Consider the following 22581-nt stretch of genomic DNA (forward strand, 5'->3'; position numbering starts at 1 on the left):
GATGAGATCCTACAAGCAGAATTTAGGGAGTTAGGAGCTAAGTTGCAAAGTAGGACTTCAGAGGTGGTAACCTTAGGATTGCTACCAGAGCCACATGCGAGTCAGAGTACAAATGAAAGAATAGGCAGGATGAATGCGTGGCTTGAGGGAAGGTGCTGGAGAGAGGGGTTCAGATTTTTGGGACATTGAGACCAGTTCGGGGAGGGGTCCTGACCTGAAGAAGGGCTCATGCCCGAAACGTCGATTCTCCTGCTCCTTGGATGCTGCCTGACCTGCTGCACTTTTCCAGCAACACATTTTCAGCTAAAAGTAAGAGTAGGCAGGAAGCAGACAATAAATACAAAGGAACTGGTGGTCTGAGGTGCAGTTGTTTTTATGCAAGTGGTGTAGTAGGTAAGGTAGAAGAACTTAGGGCTTGGATTCGTACCTGGGAGTATGATGTTATTGCTAATACTGAGACTTGGTTGAGGGAAGCGTAAGATTGGCATAAAGTTAAAAATCACAACACCAGGTTATAGTCCAACAGGTTTATTTGGAAGCATTAGCTTTCAGAGCGCTGCTCCTTCATCAGGTGATTGTGGAGAATAAGCTTGTAAGACATAGAATTTATAGCACAAGTTTACAGTGTGATGTAACTGAAATTATATAACTGAAAATGACCCAGATTGTTTAAGTTTCTAATCTTTTAGAATAACCATGTTGGTTTCAGTTTTTTCATATGTAAATCACAAAACCTTTTTTAAAAGTTACATTCTCAAGTGCACATTAACAACTGGTGTCATGTTGGCCCAGGTAAGCTATTTAAGATGTCAACTCCTTGTGAGGCTGTCTGTACCACAATGGTCAAGCTGATTCTAATCTAAAAAATGGCTTTGTGTATCTTTGGAAGGCAGAAAGTCGCCTACACGAGAAGTACTTGGGATGAGTGGCCAAGCAGAGGCTGATAGCCAAGTTTGGCACCCATGGGGATGGCCTCAACCGGGACCTTGGGTTCATGTCATACTACAGGTGACCCCAAACACACACACACACACACACACACACACACACACACACACACACACACACACACACACACACACACACACACACACACACACACACCCTCTCGCAGACTTAAAACCCTTGACACTCACACTCACAGACATACATACATCCACTCACAGATACTCATAACATCAGCCCCCCCAACGTATGCACGCACACACACATATGCACACGTACACATATACATACATATACAAGCTTGTGGGATGAATTTGTACTTGTAGAATTACATTTTACTTTGCTCAAAAACTGCATGAATCCATGTAAGATTCTGCAAATCCATTTTTTAGATTAGAATCAGTCTGATCATTGTGGCACAGACAGCCTCACAAGGAGTTAACACCTTCAATACCTTATCTGGGCCGACATCACACCAATTGTTAAAGTAACTTTTTAAGAAAGGTTTTGCAATTTACATATGAAAGAACTGAAATCAACATGGTCATTTTAAAAGATGAAAGACTTAACAAAAATCCAGGTCTTTTTCATATATAATTTCAGTTACATCACAATGTAAACTTTTGTAAAACACAGAATTTATAGCAATCTTATTCTCCACAATTGCCTGATGAAGAAGCAGTACTCCAAAAGCTAATGCTTCCAAATAAACCTGTTGGACCATAACCTGGTATTGTGCGATTTTTAACTTTGTAAACTCCAGTCCAACACTGGCGTCTCCAAATCATGATTAGCATAAATTTCCCAGGATAGCGATGCTTCAGGTGGGACAGAAAGGGAGGTAAAAGGGGTGGAGGAGTTGCATTACTGGTCAGAGAGAATTTCACAGCTGTGCTGAAGGAGGGCACTGTGGAGGACTTGAGCAGTGAGGCAATATGGGCAGAGCTCAGAAATAGGAAGAGTGCAGTAATAATATTGGGACTGTACTATAGGCCTCCCAACAGCAATCATGAGATTAGATTAGATTAAATTCCCTACAGTATGGAAACAGGCCCTTCAGCCCCTACAAGTCCACACTGACCCTCTGAAGAGCAACTTACCCAGACCCATTCCCCTACCCTACATTTACCCCTGACTAATGCATCTAACACTATTGGCAATTTAGCATGGCCAATTCACCTGACCTGCACATCTTTTGGATTGTGGAAGGAAACCAGAGCACCCAGAGGAAACCCATGCAGACAAGGGGAGAATGTGCAAACTCCACACAGTTGGTAGCCCGAGATGGGAATCGAACCGGATTCCTGGTACTGTGAGGCAGCAGTGCTAACCACTGAGCCACCGTGCCACCCAGTATAGGTACAAATATGTCAACAGATTATGGAAAGATTTAGGATCAACAGGGTGGTGGCGATAGATTTTAATTTTTCCCAACATTGACTGGGATTCACTTAATGTTAGAGGTCTAGATGGAGCACAATTTGTAAGGAGCATCCAGGAGGGTTTTATGGAGCAGTATGTAAATAGTCCAACTCAGGAAGGGGCTGTACCGGACCTAATGCTGGGGAATGAGACCAATCAGGTGGTTGAAATTTCAGTACGGGATTACTTTGGGAATAGTGATCTCAATTCCGTAGGTTTTAGAATACTCATGGACAAACCCGAGAGTGGTCCTAAAGGAAGAGTGCTAAATTGGGGGAAGGCCAACTATACCAAAATTCAGCAGGAGCTGGGGAATGTAGATTGGGAGCAGTTGTTTGAAGGTAAATCCGCATTTGATATATGGGAGGCGTTTAAAGAAAGGTTGATTAGAGTGCAGGAGAAACATGTTCCTGTGAAAATGAGGGATAGAAATAGTAAGATTAGGAAACCATGGATGACAGGTGAAATTGGAGCGGCGCTCCAAAAGCTAATGTGCTTCCAATTAAACCTGTGAACTATAACCTGGTGTTGTGTGATTTTTAACTTTGTGCACCCCAGCCCAACACCAGCATCTCCAAATCAGGAAAAAGGAAGCATACATAAAGTCTAGGCAACTGAAGACAAGTGGAGCTTTGGAAGAATATCAGGAATGTAGGACCAGTCTGAAACAAGGAATTATGAGAGCTAAAAGGGTCATGAAATATCTTTAGCAAACAAAGTTAAGGAAAATCCCAAAGCCTTTTATTCATATATAAGGAGCAAGAGGGTTGGCCCACTCAAGGAAATGAGAGGAAAGTTATGCGTGGAGTCAGAGAAAATGGGTGAGATTCTTAATGAGTACTTTGCATCGATATTCACCGAGGAGAGGGACGTGATGAATGTTGAGGTTAGGGATAGATTTTGATTACTCTAGGTCAAGTCTTCTTAAGGGGGGAGGAAGTCTTAGGTATTCTAAAAGGCATTAAGGTGGACAAGTCCCCGGGTCCAGATGGGATCAATCCCAGGTAACTGAGGGAGGTGAGAGAGGAAATAGCTGGGGCCTTCACAGATATCTTTGCAACATCCTTTAACATGGGTGAGGTCCCAGAGGATTGGAGAATTGTTAATGTTGTCCCTTGTTTAAGAAGGGTAACAGGGATAATCCAGTTAATTACAGACTAGTGAGCCTGACGTCAGTGGTAGGGAAACTGCTGGAGAAGATACTGAAGGATAGGAGCTATTCCCTTTGGAATAAAATGGGTTTATCAGTGAGAAGTAACATGGTTTTGTGCAAGGAAGGTCATGTCTTACCCACCTAATGGAATTCTTTGAGGAAGTGACAAAGTTGGTTGATGAGGGAAGGACTGTAGATGTCACATACATGGACTTCAGTAAGGTGTTTGATAAGGTTCCCCATGTAGGCTGATGGAGAAAGTTGCATAGGTCCAGGGTGTACTAGCTAGATGGATAAAGAACTGGCTGGGCAATAGGGGTCACAGAGTAGGAGTGAAAGTGAGTTTCCCAAAATGGAGAACTCTGACCAGTGTTGTTCCACAGGGATCATGCTGGGACCACTGTTGTTTGTGATATACATAAATGATCTGGAGGAAGGTCTAGGTGGTCTGATTAGCAAATTTGCAGATTACACTAAGATTGGTGGAGTAGCAGTTAGTGAAGGGGAATGTCAGCGAATATAGAATATAGATAGATTGAAGAGTTGGGCGGAGAATTGGCAGATGAAATTCAATCTGGGCTGAAAATGTGTTGCTGGAAAAGCGCAGCAGGAGAGTCAACATTTTGGGCCTGAGCCCTTCTTCAGGCTCATGCCCGAAATGTCGACTCTCCTGCTCCTTGGATGCTGCCTGACCTGCTGCGCTTTTCCAGCAACACATTTTCAGCTCTGATCTCCAGCATCTGCAGTCCTCATTTCCTCCTAGAAGTTAAATCTGGGCAAAGGTGAGGTGATGCATTTTGGGAGATCCAATTCAAAAGCAAACATACAATAAATGGAAAAGTTCTGGGGAAAATTGATGTACAGAGAGATCTGGGTGTTCAGGTCCATTGTACCCTGAAGGTGGCAATGCAGGTCAAGAGTGGTCAAGAAGGCTTTCCTTCATCGGACAGGATGTTGAGTACAAGAGTTGACAGGTCATATTACAGTTGTATAGGACTTTGGTTCGGCCACATTTTGAATACTGCATACGGGTTCTGGTCGCCACATTACCAAAAGAATGTGGATGCTTTGGAGAGGGTGCAGAGGATGTACACCACGATGTTGCCTGGTATGGAGGACACTACAGGTTGAGTAGATTAGGATTTTTTTCATGAGAAAGACGGAGGTTGGGGGGAACCTGATTGAGATCTACAAATCATGAGTGGTATAGACAGTGTGGATAGCGAGAAGCTTTTTCTCAGAGTGGGAGTCTCAATTACTAGGGATCATGAGTCCAAAATCGAAAGGGGAAAAGTTTAAGGGAGATAAGCATGGAAAGTTCTTTACGCAGGGGATGGTGGGTGTCTGGAATGCGTTGCCAGTGGAGGTGGCAGAGGCAGGCACGATAGCGTCATTTAAGATACATGAATGGGCAGGGAGCAGAGCAATACAGATGCTTAGAAAATAGGCGACAGGTTTAGATAGAGGATCTGGATCGGCGCAGGCTTGGAGGGCCAAAGGGCCGGTTCCTGTGCTGTAATTTTCTGTTCTTTGCTCGATTCAATTTTCCCAGTAATAACACACCAAATGTTTGTTCGATTTTTCTTTAAAATGTCTTTATTCACGTTTAGTGCCAGTTTAACAACTTGTATTTATACCCTGAAACCCTCTTTTATTGTACCTTAATTGAACATCTACATTGTCAGGAATATTTTGTACTTAGGTTTTCCAAAATAACAGTGTGAAAAACAAAATGTGCTAAATGAAAATCATTTTTCTATTTAAAAATACACGATGAAATGCTTTACATTCCTGACCTATAATTTTTGTATTGCATTCAACTTTATTGACCCAAAATTCTTCTTCACATTTGCATCCCACTCAGTTTTTCCAGTCTCCAGATCCATCTCTCACATGCTGCTTCCACTTCCCAAGCCCATCGTTCCTTCCACTTACCACTTCTGTCTATTGAACCCCTCACTGACCATTACGTGCTGTCCCTCTTGCTGAGCCATTTACTGTTCTTGTTCCTTTCTACTTAGTACCCACCTTATGACTCCCTCGCCACTTCCCTCTCCCTCACATCCTTCCTGCTTGCAGTTTCAATCTCCAATTCACCTGACTCTCCCGAACATACTACCTCTCTCACCACCTCATTCACTACCCTTCATTCCAATCTGAAACCACGCCACTCACTGATTTCCTCTTGCTGTTCCTTTCCAAGTCCTTGAGCAAAAGCTTGAGAGAGGGCCTGTAAGCAAAAAGCAACAAGAGTGCAAGGGTATCGGAGTGGCAAGTGGGAGGGTACAAAGGGCATGAGAAAGGCAACGAGCAGGAGGAAGTGAAGCTTGGTGGAGGTAATGAGCAAAGCAGCAGGAGTTGCTTTCAAGAAGTAGCTTATTCATGCACAGTTATAATTCTCCTCCTCAGTCATTAATATCAGTCATAAATGATTGATTTCCTAGGATCGATCGTTGTGGCAGTCCACCAGCTACACCTTGCCAACCTGAAAAAAGCATAGTAATCCCAATCCTCGGTTGTCTGTGTTTAACCAATCCTCGATCCATGCAATTACATTACACCATGAGCTCCTAGCTTGCGTAATAGCTTTTTATAAGATGCCTTGTCAATTACCTTCTGGGCAATATTGGTTCCCGTTCATCAACTTTGTTCTATCACAAATTCATCAAACATGATTTCTTTTTCACAAAACCATGTTGACACTATCTAATTGCTTTAAACTTTCCTAAATGTTTCACTATTTCTTCCTTAATAATGAACTCAGCAATATCCCAATGACAAATGTCAGGCTAATTGGCCCGTAGTTTCCTGCTTTCTGTCTCCCTCCCTTCTTGAGCAGGGTCATCTCACTGGCAGTTTTGACTTTTCTGGAACCCTATGGAATCCAGTAATTCTGGAATAAATCAACCAGTGCCAACATTATCTCTGGAAGCACTTAATTTAAAACCTTGGGGTTCAGGTGTTATATTGGCCTTCAATTCCATTCGTGTCAAACACTTTGTCCCTTGTGATAAAAAGCTGTTACATGAGCTCTCCTTCCATTAGTATCTTGCTTATCTGATAGTTTTGAGATATTTATTGTATTCTCCACCATGAAGATCGATGCAAAATATTGGTGTAAATTATCCATGTTCGCTGTTATCAATTTCTCAGTCACATCCTCCAAGGGTCTCACACTCACTTCAGCTACGTACTTTCTAGATACCTGTGAAAATTTTAGCTGTTTCTTTTTGCAATTCTTGCCAATTTACTTTCATAATCAATTTTCTCCCCATTCATAAGTTTTAAATTATTTGTTGCTGTTTCCTAAAAAAAATTCCAAACATCTAATTACTATAAGTTTATGCCAATTTGTGTGCCTTAGTTTTTGACTGGATATACTTCATGACTGCTTTTGTTAGCTATGGGTGGTTCATCATTCTCAGAGTTCTTTTTGATCAGAATGCATTTTTGCTGACCATTTTGAAATAGCTGCTTAAATGTTGACCTCAAACTGAATTTGAAATTCTACCATGTTGTGATTGCTATTTCTGAGAGAATCCTTTACTATGAGAGCTTTTATAAATCATACTTCATTACACATCACTAGCTTTTTAATATTCCATTCCTTGGTGGGTTGTTCAACATACTGCTCTAAAACAAAATCCCTGATGTACTCTACAAAGTTGACTTCCAATTTACACTTGCCCATCTGATATGTACAAATAATATGCAGATTAATATCACTTATGACAGTGGTAGTACCCTTTTCACATGCTTCTATTATCTCCTGATTTACTCTTTGATCTACAATGAGGCAACATGTTGGACGCCTACAGATGACTCCCACCCATGTCTTTCCCTTGATATTCCTCGTTTCCACATCATAATCTAATACACCTACATCACCTCAAACCAGTGCAGTGATATCTTCCTTTATTAACCCTGTTTTCCTTTTCTTCCAGAATACCAAGTTTCCTGAAATTCAAGACAATTACCTCAAGACAATTATTTAGAGAAATTCCAGTCTCACATTTGACGAAAAAGACACTGAACTCACCCTCATTTTCCATGTTTCGTCTCTTTTCAGCCTCTTGTTCCACTTTCCTTTGGTATTCATTAATTTTGTGCTGCAGCATTAATTTTTCCTTTTCAAGCTGGGACACATTAACCTCTAAACATTTTTGTGCACTGACCTACAGAAAAAGACAAAATCTCAATGGAGAAACATTTTCAGCGAATGAAAGAAAATATCAGATTGACCTTATTTAAGTTGAGAACTCTGGTTTGAGGCTGGAGTTGCTCTCCCTTCAACCTTGCTACTTCTGACAGAATCCTTCACTACATGCTCTCAGATATATTTGTCTACATTAAAAGTACTGTATTCAAAAACTTGCTGTGATATTTTATGAATGTGATTCCTTATCAATCTAAAAGCCTAAACTTAGTTGTTTGCCAGTTTTGTGTGAAGGGCTAATGCCCTTCCTAATGAAGGGCTTTTGCCCAAAACGTCGATTTTACTGCTCCTCGGATGCTGCCTGAACTGCTGTGTTTTTCCAGCACCACTCTAACCTAGACTCTGGTTTCCAGCATCTGCAGTCATTGTTTTTACCCAGTTTCGTGTGACACTGGCGATACTCATGAACCTTTAAAATTTCTTTTACATTAAACAAAATGAAGATAAAACCAAAGTACGTGAATTTAATTTAAAGCGATCACAAATTTTAATACAACATATTTTGTAACTGGAATAGAAATCACTTATTGCTCATTCTGGGAAACATACCCAAGCTCCAGCAAATATCTCTAAACCTTAGTTTTGTTATATTTTAGATACAATAGCTTTAAATAAGAACAAAATTGATCCATATTTATTGTATTAGACTGACAAATTCTGAATTTTTCATAATTCATATACTTCTTGAAAAACTCAAATACATTACATTTTAAAATGTTCAACTTACTAACAGAAATATTTTAACATTTAATGAACTTAAAATATTATATTGATGGTCATCTGGGATTAGATTAGATTCACTACAGTGTGGAAACAGGCCCTTCGGCCCAACCAGTCCACACCGACCCTCCAAAGAGTAACCCACCCAGACCCATTTCCCTCTGACTAATGCACCTAGCAGTATGGGAATTTAGGATGGGAGCAAAAAGCTTTAGTATTGCTGAAAAAAGACACACTTCCATGCAGCTTTTCATTTTACACTCATCAGGACAATTTACAAGAAACAGCAAAGTAAAGTGAAAACATTATTTATACCTATACATAGCTGAAGAGAGGAACTGACAATTAACTGATATGCTTTGCTTAAATTTTAAACTGGTCAAGGCATTCCCCTGAGAAATGAACCAGAAATGGTTGACATCTATTTTATTAGCTTAATACACAGGGCACTATTATTTGCAGACAGAAAGAACATGGTAATTCACAGTATTTGTTTCAAGATTTTGGTATTTCTTGTGAATTGTTCTGATGGGTGCAAGATGAAAAGCTTGGACAAAATGTGTGTTTTTCCAGTGATACCCAAATGTTATATTCCTACGTTAACATAATAACAATGCTTGTAAAGGAAGTAGGACAAATTGTAACCAAATATGAATACAAGACAAATTACCTCATCATCCAGTTCCTTTGTTGTTTTTTCTAACTTTGTGTTTGCTGACCTAAAACAAAACCATTGACATTGTAATGAACAGGAAGCATAACGTGCAAATTTGTGCCCACTACATGCAAGAGCACTCTTAACCATAATGTAGTTTCAAAAATGATGTGCACCTCTGTTCATGGCATGAGTTTTGAGCTGCAAACCAAAAGCAGAGTTAAAGGAATTAGTGGGGACTCCAAAGGACTAATGAAAGGTCAGTTTGAGATAGTGCCTTACCTGTATTTTTGTTCCCATTCATCCTTCAATTTTATTTCATTATGTAATTGCTCTTCAAGTTCATAAACTGTCTTTTTTAAATTTTCAACCTTAAAAACAAGATAGATAAGTTGAAGTACCCATTAGTTAGGCTATGATTTTCAACACATCCAAGAATAAATGTCAAGCAGAAAAAGACAAAGCACGTGATAGCATATAGCACATGACATGTTTAAATTCATTGCTGTAAATAAATAGTGGTAGTTACCAATATTGAAGGACTGTACAAACTTGCCCTAATAGATTGCCTTTATATATAAACAACTCATTTGACATTTGCAGATGACACCAAACTTGGTGGCATTGTGGCAGCAAAGAAGGTTATCTAAGAGTACAATGGGATTTTGATCATTGGGCATTGGGCCGGTGAACTGCAGAGATTAATTTAAATAAATGCAAGGTGTTGCATTTTGGTAAGACAAACCAGGGTAGAAGTTACACAGTTAATGGTATGGTCCTTGGGAGTGTTGTTTAACAGACAGGAGTGTAGGTACACAGTTCATATGTGGTGTCACAGGTTGACTAGGTGGTGAAGGTGGTGTTCAGCATGCTTATCTTTAGACAGAGCACGGAGTAAGGAGTTGGGACATCATGTTATGGCTGTACAAGGCATGAATAAGGCCACATTTGGAGTATTGGGAGAAATTGGGGACTGCAAATGCTGGAAAGTCAAAGTCAAAAAGTGCAGTGCTGGAAAAGCACAGCAGGTCAGGCTGCATACAAGAAGCAGGGCAGTCATTGTTTCAAACATAAGCTGTTCATCAGGAATGTTTCAATACTCATTAATGAAAGAAAAGGCGAGCCTGACCACTACCTCCCTGTTTCACCACTAAGCAACAAGTGACATTCCTGTGCAGACAAGGCAACTGAACAAGATCTCCTATTATGGCCCTAATTCAAAGACTTCTGAAACGGAATTAAATTGGGTGTCTTAATAAACCAGTTTCAACTGTGTACCCATAATGTCTTTCAGTTCTTTTTTTTCCTGAATGATTGTGTTGTAAAGTCAACTCCCCCTTCAAAATATAACCCATAAAGCAGACAGTTAGGCTAATTCAAAGTCATAGAATCATACACAGGAATCAGACCCTTTGGCCAAACTTGTCCTTGCCAACCAGGCTTCCTGAACTGAACTTGTCCCATTTGCCTGCATTTGGCCAATATCCCTCAAAACCTTTTCTATTGATATAGATTTCTGATGAAGGGCTTATGCCTGAAACATCAACTTCCCTGCTTCTTGGATGCTGCCTGACCTGCTCTGCCTTTCCAGCGCCACACTTTTCAAATCCCACATTTGATGTACAGCATGCAAGTTGGGACACCCTGATAAAAGAAGAATGTTATTAAACTGGAAAGCATGCAAAAAAAAATTAACAAGGATGCTACGAAGACTGGAAAGTTTGAGGAGGGTATAAGTAGAGGCTGGGACTTTTTTCCCTGAAGCATAGGAGGCAAGTCGAAAACTAAATATGTAGTTTGGTATGCTTTCTTTTATTGATCGGAGTATTGAGTACAGGATTTGGGAGGTCATGTGGCGGCTGTACAGGACGTTGGTTAGGCCACTGTTCGAATATTACATACAATTCTGGTCTCCTTCCTATCGGAAAGATGTTGTGAAACTTGAAAGGGTTCAGAAAAGATTTACAAGGATTTGTTGCCAGGGTTGGAGGACTTGAGCTATAGGGTGAGGCTGAACAGGCTGGGGCTATTTTCCCTGGAGTGTCAGAGGCTGAGGGGTGACCTTACTGAAGTTTACAAAATTATGAGGGGCATGGATAGGGTAATTAGGGTAAATTTCCCTGGGGTCGAGGAATATAGAACTAGAGGGCATAGGTTTAGGGTGAGAGGGGAAAGATATAAAAGAGACCTAACGGGCAATTTTTTCACGCAGAGGGTGATGCATGTATGGAATGAGCTGGCAGAGGAAGTGGTGGAGGCTGGTACAACTGCAACATTTAAGAGGCATTTGGATGGGTATATGAATAGGAAGGGTTTGGAGGGATATGGGCCGGGTGCTACCAGGTGGGACTAGATTGGGTTGGAATATCTGGTTGGTATGGATGGGTTGGACCGAAGGGTCTGTTTCCATGCTGTACATCTCTATCACTCTACAGGATATAAGTTTAAGGTGAGAGGGGAAAGATTCAAAAGGGATTGAAGGGGCAAATTTATCAAGCAGTGGGTGGTATGTTTATGGAACGAGCTACCAGAAAAAGTGGTAGAGACAAGTACAATTATAACATTAAAAGGTATTTGGACAGGCATATGAATCGGAAAGGTTTCGAGGGATATGGGCCAAACGCAGGCAAATGGGACGAGTTCAGCTCAGGAAGCCTGGTCAGCATGGACAAGTTTGACTGAAGGGTCTAATTCCTGCTGTATGATTCTATGACTCTTAATTAGCCTAACAACCTGCTTTATGGGTTATATTTTGAAGGTGGAAATGATTTACAACACAATCATTCAGGAAAAAAATAACTATAAGACTTTACAGGTACACACTTTAAGCTAGTTTATTAGACACCTAATTTAATTCAGTTTCAGAAGTCTTTGAATTAGGGGCCACACCAGGAGACCTTGTTCAGTGTTGCCTTGTCTGCACTGGAGTGTCACTTTGTTGCTTTGTGGTGTAACTGGAGCTTGGTGAAACAGGGAGGTGGTGGTCAGGCTCTCCCCTTCTTTCATTAATGAATATTTCTGCTTTTTAATAGAAGAGGTATTAGAGAATTTGGGACATAAGGAGCAAGAGGAATCTTAAGGAACACTTAGTACAGAGTACCGATAGTCAGAGACAGTGAATCTGTAAAGCAGCAGCTAAGCAGAACTGCAGGAAACTTTCAAGGCGCAGAGCTCTGAGGTTAGATCAGAATTCAGAAGTATCACTGGGCAAGTAGAAACTGCTTATTGGCTGAGTACAGACAACGGGTATTTGTACTACTATCATTCTTGTAGTTTGCAAAGTCTTCATTTTGTGGTTTATTGTTTTTGTTCTGTTTTCACGAGGTCAAACGATGAACAACCTTAAACTAATTGATATTATTTCATCTCAAGGAACCAATAAAGGTTCATTCCAAAGGGGTAAGCTATGATAGGAGAGCTCATAACCATGATTTGCTCCTCCTGCTCTGTATGGAAACTGGGACCAGCAGGTATGCAGAAAATGTTTCCAGTTGAAGTTTAGGTAGCCTGGGTTTTGGAATTGGATTGACAGCTGGGGTCACTTTGGAGCATCAGTGAAGTCGGAATTTATCATGGATAGCATGTACAGAGAGGTGGTCACACTGCAGGTTAAGACTCCACAGGCAGAAAGGGAGTGGCTGACCATTAGGGAGAGTAACAGGATTAGGCAGGTAATTAGATTAGATTACTTACAGTGTGGAAACAGGCCCTTCGGCCCAACAAGTCCACACCGACCCGCCGAAGCGCAATCCACCCATACCCTACATTTACCCCTTACCTAACACTACGGGCAATTTAGCATGGCCAATTCACCTGATCCGCACATCTTTGGACTGTGGGAGGAAACCGGAGCACCCAGAGGAAACCCACGCAGACACAGGGAGAACGTGCAAACTCCACACAGTCAGTCGCCTGAGTCTGGAATTGAACCCGGGTCTCAGGCGCTGTGAGACAGCAGTGCTAACCACTGTGCCACCGTGCAGCCCACTAGTAATGTAGAACTCCTGTGGCTATTCTCTTGCAAAACAGATATATAATTTTGGATACTGCTAGGGGGAATAGCCTCTCGGGGAAACAAGTAACAGCCAAGCTCATTGCACCATGGTTGGTTCTGCTGCATGGGATAGAAAATGTTGGAATGCAATTGTTAAAAGGGACTCAATTGCGAGAGGAACAGAGAGACATTTCTGGGGCTGCAAACAAGACTCCAGGATAGTATGCTTCTCCCTGGTGCTAGGGACAAGGATGCTTTAACTAGGCTTTAGGAGATTCTAGAAAGAGGTGGTGAACTGCCAGTGATTGTGGCATACATCGATAACAATTAAAAACAAGGGAAGCTGTACTAAAAGCCAAATATAGGAAGTTCAAGAGCAAGTTTAAAAGTGGGACCTCAAAGATGTTAATCTTGGGATTACTACCAGTGCCACAGAGTGGAAATGGCAGGATAACTCAGTTGAATACATAGCTGGGAAGATGGTGCAAGGGGGAAGGTTTCAAATTCCTGGACCAGTGGGATCTCTGAGAGAGGTGGAGCCAATACAAACTGGACATGTTACACCTGGGCAGGATTGAAATGGTTGGGATGGGTATTAGCTAGAATTGAAGGGGGTGGGAACCCAAACAGAATGACAAGAGAAAGAGAAACAAGGAAAGGTCCGGAAATGACAAAAAAGCAAGCCTAAAGCCTTTATATCTTAATGCACAAAGCATTCAGAATAAGGTAGTTGAATTGACAACTCAAATCAATTTAAATAGCTATGATCTTTTAGCCATTATGGAAACATGGTTACAAGCAGATCAGAATTGGAAATTTAACATTCAGGGATATTTGACCTTTTGGAAAGGCAGAAGGGAAGGAAAAGTTGGTGGGGCAGTATTGTTAAGAAGAGATGAAAGAAGGACAGTTACGAGAGATGATCTGGGCATGGATGGTGTTCCTATGGGTGGAGGTAACTAACACCAACAGAAAGAAGACACAGGTAGGAATAGTGGATAGACCCCCAAACAGTAGACACACTATAGAAAAGGGTAGAAATCAACAAGTAATAGGTGCATGTAAAAGGAATGGTGCAATAATTATGGGCAACTTCAATTTTCATGTTGTTCGGGTCAATTAAATTAGAAAGGATAGCTTATGCTGATAAATTCATAGACTGCTTGAGGGACAGTGTCCTAGACCAACAATCACGGAGGCAATGAGGAAACAAGCTATCCTGGATGTGGCAATGAGTTAAGGAGGCAGGTTTAATAAATTACCTCAGGGTTAAGGATCCCCTCAGAAGAGTGATCATCATATGATAACATTCAATATTCAATCTGAGTGTGAGAAATTTGTGTTGAAAATAACTGTGTAACTTAAATGAAGGGAATTACAATGAAATGAAGATAGTTAGCAGAAGTGGACTGGACAGATTAGCAGGAAAGAGAGTAATCAAGCAGTGGCAGACATTTAGGAGGTAATTCATAATCCCCAGTGAAGCTACATCCCAGTAAACAGGAAAATCATAAGAAAGGGATAAACCAACCATGGTTAAGCAAGGAAATTAAAGAGAGTATTAAATTGAAAGAAAGAGGAGGCTAAAGTCAGTGGTAAGCTGAAGACTGGGATAAATTCCGAATGCAGCAAAGTAGGACTACAAAGATAATAAAGACAGAGAAAATAAACTAAAGGGCAAACTAGCAAGAATATAAAAACTCATAATAAGGGCTTCTTTTTTGTTTAAAATGCAAGAGACAGCTCAAAGCAAGCATCGTCCCCTTAGAAAATGAACCTAGAGAAATAGTGATGGGGAACGAGGAAATGGAAGAGGAGTTAAACACATATTTTGATGCAGTCTTTACAGAATAAGATATTGTGAATACTCCATTAACACTAAAGAATATTGGGATGATATTAAGTGCCATCACCATCGCTAGAGAGGTATAATTAAATAAAGTAATGGAGCTAAATACAGATAGATCCTGGTCTTGATGGCTTGCATCCTCTCATCCACAAATAAGTAGCTACAGAGATAATGGATGCATTGATTATAATTTTCCAAAACTCCTTGGATTTTGGAGAATTACAGGAAAAGTGGAAAACTGCCAATGTAACACCTCTATTCAAAAAGGGACGGGTGGCAGGTGGGACTAGATTGGGTTGGGATATCTGGTCAGCATGGACAGGTTGGACCGAAGGGTCTGTTTCCATGCTGTACATCTCCATGACAAAAAGGAGGTAACTGTGGGCCAATTTGCCTAACATCTGTTGTTGGAATCAATTAAAGGAGAATCTAGGACCAGAGGGCATAGTCTCAGAATGAAGGAGGGCTGATTTAAGACAGAGACGAGAAGGAATTTCTTTTTAGACGATTGTGTGGTTTTAGAACTCCTTGTCACAGACAGGTATAAGGGCAGAGAGCTTCTGCATAGTTAAGGCTGAAATAGATAGATTCCTGATCAATACAGCAACCAAGGGTTACGGGAAAAACGCAGTAAAGTGGACATGATGAATGTTGGATCATAATGATATTGAGTGGTGGAGCAGCCTTGAGGACCTTACTCCTGGTCCTATTTCTTATGGTCTTATAAAAATAGAGCCAGGAGTAGGCCATTCAGACTTTTAATTCTGGATTAGTGATGCTGGAAGAGCACAGCAGTTCAGGCAGCATCCGAGGAGCAGTAAACAGCTGTGCTCTTCCAGCACCACTAATCCAGAATCTGCAGTCATTGTTTTTACCCCTTCAGACTTTTAATCCCATCTGCATTCATAGAGATCAAGGTTGAACTTAAAAGTACGACAAATTGAACAATACAACAGTTTGGCAACATTCTTGTGACAAATGCAGTAAATGATCAGTCACCTTCTCTGAAGTATTTATTAGATTACACAGATAAGAATTAACTAACTAGCTTGAAAAAAAACTGGTAATCCTGACAAGATATTCTCAATAATGCTGTTTATTCATTGTTAATGCTGTTGAGTGTCATGCTTCACACATTTTTATGGAGCATGTAATGTACGGAGTATTTCTATGCACACAATTTTAATTATGCACCCAACTGTTAATTTAAATAATTTGTGACTTGCAATTCTATCAGTTCATGCCATTGGCATTAAATCACAAAAATACTGTACTACAGTTTTGTAACTTTAAGGCAATTTCACAATGCAGTTTACTCACAATAGACAGAATTTGGAGATTTCAAGTGATGTAGTTAAACTCAAATCAATTTAGGTAAAAAAAAAATAGAGATTCCCTTCAAGGCAAAGTAGTTTTTACAGTGACAACTGTTATAATAGTATACATAGAATATTCTTGATAAGCTGTCCATAATTTGTGGCAAATAGTTGAGAACTGAATTATAGATTTAATGTTAAAGTTAAAATGCAAACCTAAGTACAGGTGAGCGATAAACAGCTGTGAACACTCCATTGTAAGTTAACTGCCACTCAAATGATTCCAGTGAGGGTGCTTTCAGTATATTATTTAGATGAAACAACAATGTTTTTATCCCTCTGTCTGTAACATTTCTTCATATAATTGTCAAATTTGATAGTTTTGCCATCTGATATCGATGTAGCAGGGTTTACCAGATAGATAGTGATCATCAGAAGAAACCCTGGCCAATTTTCCTCCTCCCTAAATTAGGATCAATGTAACAATTTTAGTGGTCCTCACTCCTGTTTGGATAAAGCCAACTGTGCATTGAACTAAAAATAGGATATATTGGTTTATGTAGCTTAGGTATTCAGTAGATAGTAGATCAACTTGCTGAGCCAATTCTTACATGGAAGAAATTTCACTTCAATGTGTTTCAGTTGACACCTTTGTAACTGTCTATGAATCTGACAGTTCTAGGTTCAAGTCTCACTCTGGGCTTGAGTATAAATTAAAGCTGACACTCTACAGCAGTGCTACACGAAGTGGTGTCATTTGGAACAGACTTAAACTGAGGGCCAATTTGCCTTCCTACGTGAAATGTAAAACATTCCATGGTACTACATCAGAAAGTAGGGGGATTACTCCTGGTGTCGCATGCAATATTTATCACTAAATCAACATTACAAAAACAGATTATCTGGTCATTATCACAAAGCTGTTAGTGAGAGTTCATTGCGTACTGATCAATTGGCACATCCCCTACATTAAAACAGTGACTAAACTTCAAAAGTACATTGGCTGTAAAATGCTTTGAGATGTCTCATGGTCTTAAAAGCAAAAAACATAATTTATGTTTTTTTAAATGTTTCTTGACACAAGTTATAAAGTCCTGAAATATACAAGCATCCTTTTAATTAAGAACCATTTCTTCTCTGCTCCAGCAGAAATAGTCAGAAGTCACATGACACCAGGTTATAGTCCAACAGTTTAATTAATTGAAAATCACAAGCTTTTGGAGCATTGCATCTTCATCAGATGGGAGTTTTTACTTGCTGTCGTGTGACTTCTAACTTTGTCCACCCCAGTCCAATACCGGCATCTCTACATCATGGCTACCAGTAGAAACAGTAAGTTCATTCATATAATTACATGATTTGGAGATGCCGGTGTTGGACTGGAGTGTACGAAGTAGGAGCGTTGCTCCGAAAGCTAGTGCACTTCCAATTAAACCTGCTGGACTACAACCTGGTGTTGTGTGATTTTTAACCTTATAATTACAGTTTCTTATCCCTGGGCATTCAAACTGGGTCTACATGTTCCTGGTGAGTTTAAATGGGGCACATTTCTTTTTAAACAGGGTACCCAAGATTGAACAAATACATCAAAATACTTTATTCTTGTATTTCAAGACAAGAATAAAACTCTAAATGATTTTTTAAAAAAATGAACTTGCATGCAGACCTGTATGAAACCATCATTTGAACTTAAAGATTTCTTCACAACCTTCAATATACACTGTTTTCGTAAAAAAATGTATCACTTCACATCTTCTCCCACTTAATTACATCTTCTAGTGATCTGGTAACTCCACTAACCTGTTATGCGCTCCCTAACTCTTTTCTGTTCTGACTGCACTTGCAAAACACCTTTCTTTGCATCATAATATATTTGATACTGTGCTCAAAATCAAACCTAGCACCAACCCCTGGGATACACCATTTAACCAGCTTATTCCAATCTCACAATACCATTAATAATAACCCTGAGTTCACTGTAATCAAATAATTTTTTATACTTTTGTCCTGTAGAGCTACATCGCCCCTTCCATTCCTAAGCAGTTGCACCTGCACTCATTATTTTATTCTTCCAAAGACACAACGTTTGTTTTTATTTACTTATCAGCCTTTAATCATATTTACAGCACAGAAAAAGGTCCTTCAGCCCATAGAGTCTGCACTGGTCATCCCATTTTTTAACACTACGCCTTTGTCCATGCATGCCTTGGCATCACAAGTACATATCTAAATACAAAGGAACCTCAATTATCCGGCATTCGATTATCCAGAATTTGATTAACCAAATGAAATACTCCCCACCTGAGTCCTTTGGATAATTGCGGTTCCTTTGTACATCTTAAATGTTTTGAGAGTTACTGCTTCTACCACATCACAAGTAGACAAACAAGCGACTGGAAGAACACTGCAAGCTCGGCAGCATCAGGAGGTGGAGATATCCGATGTTTCGGGTAAAACCCTTCTTCAGGAGTGGAGGTGGGGGTATAGGGAGTTGCAGATAAGAGCAGGGAGAAGAAAAGAGTGGTGAGGTAATGATCGGTGAACACAGGTGGTAGGTGTTCCTTCCTATTCCCTCTCCAACACGTCCAGCTTTAGTCTCCTCCATTGCCACAGTGAATCAGACTGCACATTGGAGGAACAACATCTCATCTTCTGCCTGGAGGACTCAATATTGAGTTCTCCAATTTCAAACAGCCTTCTCACCCATCCCCCGCTCCCTTTCCAGATCTCCTCCATCCTTCCACCCCACTGACTGACCCCACCTTCCAACTACCAACCACCAATCAGATTCATTCCACCTATCCACTTACCAGGTTGTACCTACCCCCTGTATTCACCTATCACCACTTCAATCCTCTGCCTCCCCCTCTCCACCCATAACCCTTTCCCCCCCACCCTTCTCTTTATCTGCCACTCCCATTCCTGAAGAAGGGTTATACCCGAAATGTCAGACTTTTCCACCTCCTGATGCTACCTGGCTTGCTGCATCCTTCTAGCCTCCTATTTATCTACTTTGGATTCTAGCATCTGTAGATTTTTTGTCTGTACCACATCACAGGCAGTGACTTCCTGTGGGTAAAAAGGTTCTTCCTCACATCCTCTCTAAACCTTCTGCCCCTTACATTAAATCCACACCCCCTGGTCATTAATCCCTCCACCAAGGGGAAATGTTTCTTCCTGCCAATTCTATGTGTCTCTTGTAACTATTATAATGTTATAAAAGGGTTTATAACATTGACTTTCATTGTTCTAATCTCCATTTCACATCTTTACCACACATTCTACATTATTCATCACTTCTTTTTTGCACTTTCCCTTTTAAATACCATAAACCTAACTTGCACTCTACTTAAGCTTTGCAGAGTCTGTAAAGCCACCTAAAATAAAACCTGGGATAAATGTTAGTGATGGTGCTGTTTCAAATTCTGTTCCTTTCACACCACTCCAAAACCACAAATTATTATTACATAAAAACTGGCTTGAGACAAGAATTCATGTTTTAACAAATATTTATATTAAAAAAAATTAACTTGTTTCCTGGATTGCAGAGTGCAATGTGATTAGGATAGGGAGATGAACAATCATGACTTTTTTATTTTATACAATATTCAAAATCATCACCCGAAAGCAATATAAAATCCTTACTTGACTATTGTCTATAGTGGAACTCTCTCTACAGTCACTGGCTGGTCTAGAAGTACCAGAGGAGCTCCTATAAAAATAATGGAAATATTGAAGAATTTATGGAAGCATTTCAAGAAAATGGCATATGGAAACAGTGAATACTTAAAGTCAAATTAAACTGGTCAATCTTAATACAAAAAAACAATAATTTATACAGTTTTAACAAGACCTTGAGTATGCAAGGGTTGATTCAGTTTTAAAAATACATTTAACAGAATGCATGATAAACTTTAAATAGAATACAAAAGTGCAAGAAAGCATAGGCTATTTAAAGTAGTATGAGAAACGTACAAGTGGCCACCTAACTCAAGGATGCTAAAAAAAACCTTACATTTGTAAAATCTTAATATTAAAAAAAATCCCAAGGAGTTGAGCAAAGTAAAAGAATGAGGTGTGGTGACTTAAACTTGTTTTAAGAGATGGGATTTGATTAAGTTTTTTAAAAAAGTCATAAGCAGAAAGATGCAACAGGCAAAATCTTTTGTTGTATTCATTTAAAGAAATCAATTAGAACATAGAACATTACAGCGCAGTACAAGCCCTTTGGCCCTCGATGTTGTGCCACCCTGTGAAACCAATCTGAAGCCCAACTGATGAGCTTGTCTCACTGGAGCATTCCACAGTACTTGATGTTGGCGGATATCTTTTAGGCCATGTAGGAAAGCTGAAGTATGAACAGTTCAGTTGAACTTGGAGAGAATCCTGAGATGAGTGTTAGAACCCTCTAACATATCTAAGCAGCTTTAAAACTGCCCAGCCTTGCACGATTAACAGAAATGTGAACAATTAACATGGTAACTTATGGTGGGAACACAAGACATAACATAGCAAAACTGCTTCTTCTCTGCCTCAAAGTTATGCCTGAAAAACAGGCACTTTGTTGTCCCAAATTCTATGTTGTAAGGAGAGAGCTGAAACAAGGTTGAACAGTGTAAGAGTAAGTTTCCTGATTTAAAGGAATAAGTGGGGAATGCAGGAAAGACCAGAATCAGAGGTGAAGGGAACAAAAGAGGGTATGAACTCTGGAAAAAGTTTTGGAAGTAGAATGGGGTCATGCTATGAAAGTGTTTGGTTGAGATTGTTAGTTCAATGCATGGGGCTACTGAGTGGTATTAGTGAGGCTGGCATTTTGGGTAAAGGAAACATGTGGAATAACCTAATGGACATCTTAAAACTGTGAGAGAAATAAATTTAACAAATGATTGAAGCATGGTTAAGGATGTCAGCAGTCAAATGGGTCAAGTAAAGGCAACCACGAAGATGCATAAAATGTTGTTGGAAACTTGTAACTTGAGGGTTAGAACTCAGATTTGAATGAAACGGAATACTGGTAAAGCACACTATATAGTCCATGCAAAATCTTTGATTTTGGGAGAAGAGAAAATGTAGAACAAGGAAAACGCAAATGAGTTTTGACCATTACGGCAGAAAAAGAAACAAACGATAGGATTATCTTGGATGCATTGGTTCAACTGCAGGTTGAAACATGTAGAACAGTTGTTCAGAGTTGGAATTGGAGATGAATACAAGAAAAACACTGTAATCACCATGTTGTTGAAAAAAATGTGCCATCATGTAACCATAGATAATATTGTACATGACTTTCTGACTAAGTAGACTTGGTGTTATAAACAAAACAGAAACCGGACTGTAAAAAAAAAAGCAGAATCATACAAATTTTTTAAAAATTATGACACAGTAATTGGTCAATTGGACTCTCCTGTCTTTGCCAAACAGTAAAATCATGCCAATCTAATTCTAGCTTCTTGCAGTAGGTCAGAGCCTAGCAGACCATGGCTGTTCAAAAAGTTTAGAATTCAACTTTTTTTTTAAAGAAGTGGTCAGAGTTTCTATCTTTACCACCTTTCTAGGAATTGAGTTCCTCTGAGTTCAAAGCTTTTCCAGATATCCCCACTGATCTTTGTATCCAATATCCACTATTTTTGACTCCTTGTTGAGGTAAATACCAGTTTCTTTACCTAGTTTCTCATAACCTTTCGCAAAAAATGAAATTAAATGCATAACTTGGAGGAAAATGTAGTAGGTAACACTATTAGTGAAAGGACAGAAACATACTTAAATGGTCAGAAGCCAGATGGGATGACTTCAAAGCTGGGTCACATTAACTGGACAATATCAAAATGGGCTGGCAACTGAGAGGTTGAAATAGCAGATGTTACAGCTGGGATGAATTAAGATTGAAGGGTAGTTCGGAACGGGAAGGGACTTGGATTTATCATATATTTCTTTACTTCGTATTAGAAACAAGGAGGGAATCTGGAGCAACAGGCTTTCAGGGATAATTTCTCATCAAGATCTGTCAATTGCCTATGTACTCTAGGATAATCAAAGACCATTGGGAAGATTTGGCCAAGAGGAAGTTGAGAGAATACTTGAAATACTTGACCGAGCTAAGCAGTAAATTAAAACCGGATGCACTCAAGTGGGAAGCCTTTGGGACTTTTGGTCCAAAACGAAGATTGTATCTCTCAAGAAGTGGGGTTGAATGGTAATATGGCACGGGCACAATAGTAGGCGAATAAGGGAAAACATTAACAGTAGTAATGTCAGGACAGATGTAAGCAAGAGATATGGCAGAAAACGTTTATCCAGAAATAAAGGTCGAC

At 39.9% G+C, this 22581-nt stretch overlaps 1 protein-coding gene across 1 annotated transcript in view; it reads right to left on the bottom strand.

Moving 5' to 3' along the window:
• rock1 (Rho-associated, coiled-coil containing protein kinase 1) overlaps nucleotides 1-22581 on the bottom strand; it is a 176227-nt gene that overhangs the window by 79114 nt on the left and 74532 nt on the right. The window contains exons 11-14 of the mRNA XM_060823574.1: nucleotides 19916-19982; nucleotides 9394-9482; nucleotides 9127-9175; nucleotides 7560-7695 (exon numbers count right to left, since the gene is read on the bottom strand). Coding sequence (XP_060679557.1) covers nucleotides 7560-7695; nucleotides 9127-9175; nucleotides 9394-9482; nucleotides 19916-19982 — 341 coding nt within the window. The remainder of the gene's footprint in view (nucleotides 1-7559; nucleotides 7696-9126; nucleotides 9176-9393; nucleotides 9483-19915; nucleotides 19983-22581) is intronic.

Source organism: Hemiscyllium ocellatum, chromosome 4 (genome assembly GCF_020745735.1).
Source record: "Hemiscyllium ocellatum isolate sHemOce1 chromosome 4, sHemOce1.pat.X.cur, whole genome shotgun sequence".
NCBI lineage: Eukaryota > Metazoa > Chordata > Chondrichthyes > Orectolobiformes > Hemiscylliidae > Hemiscyllium > Hemiscyllium ocellatum.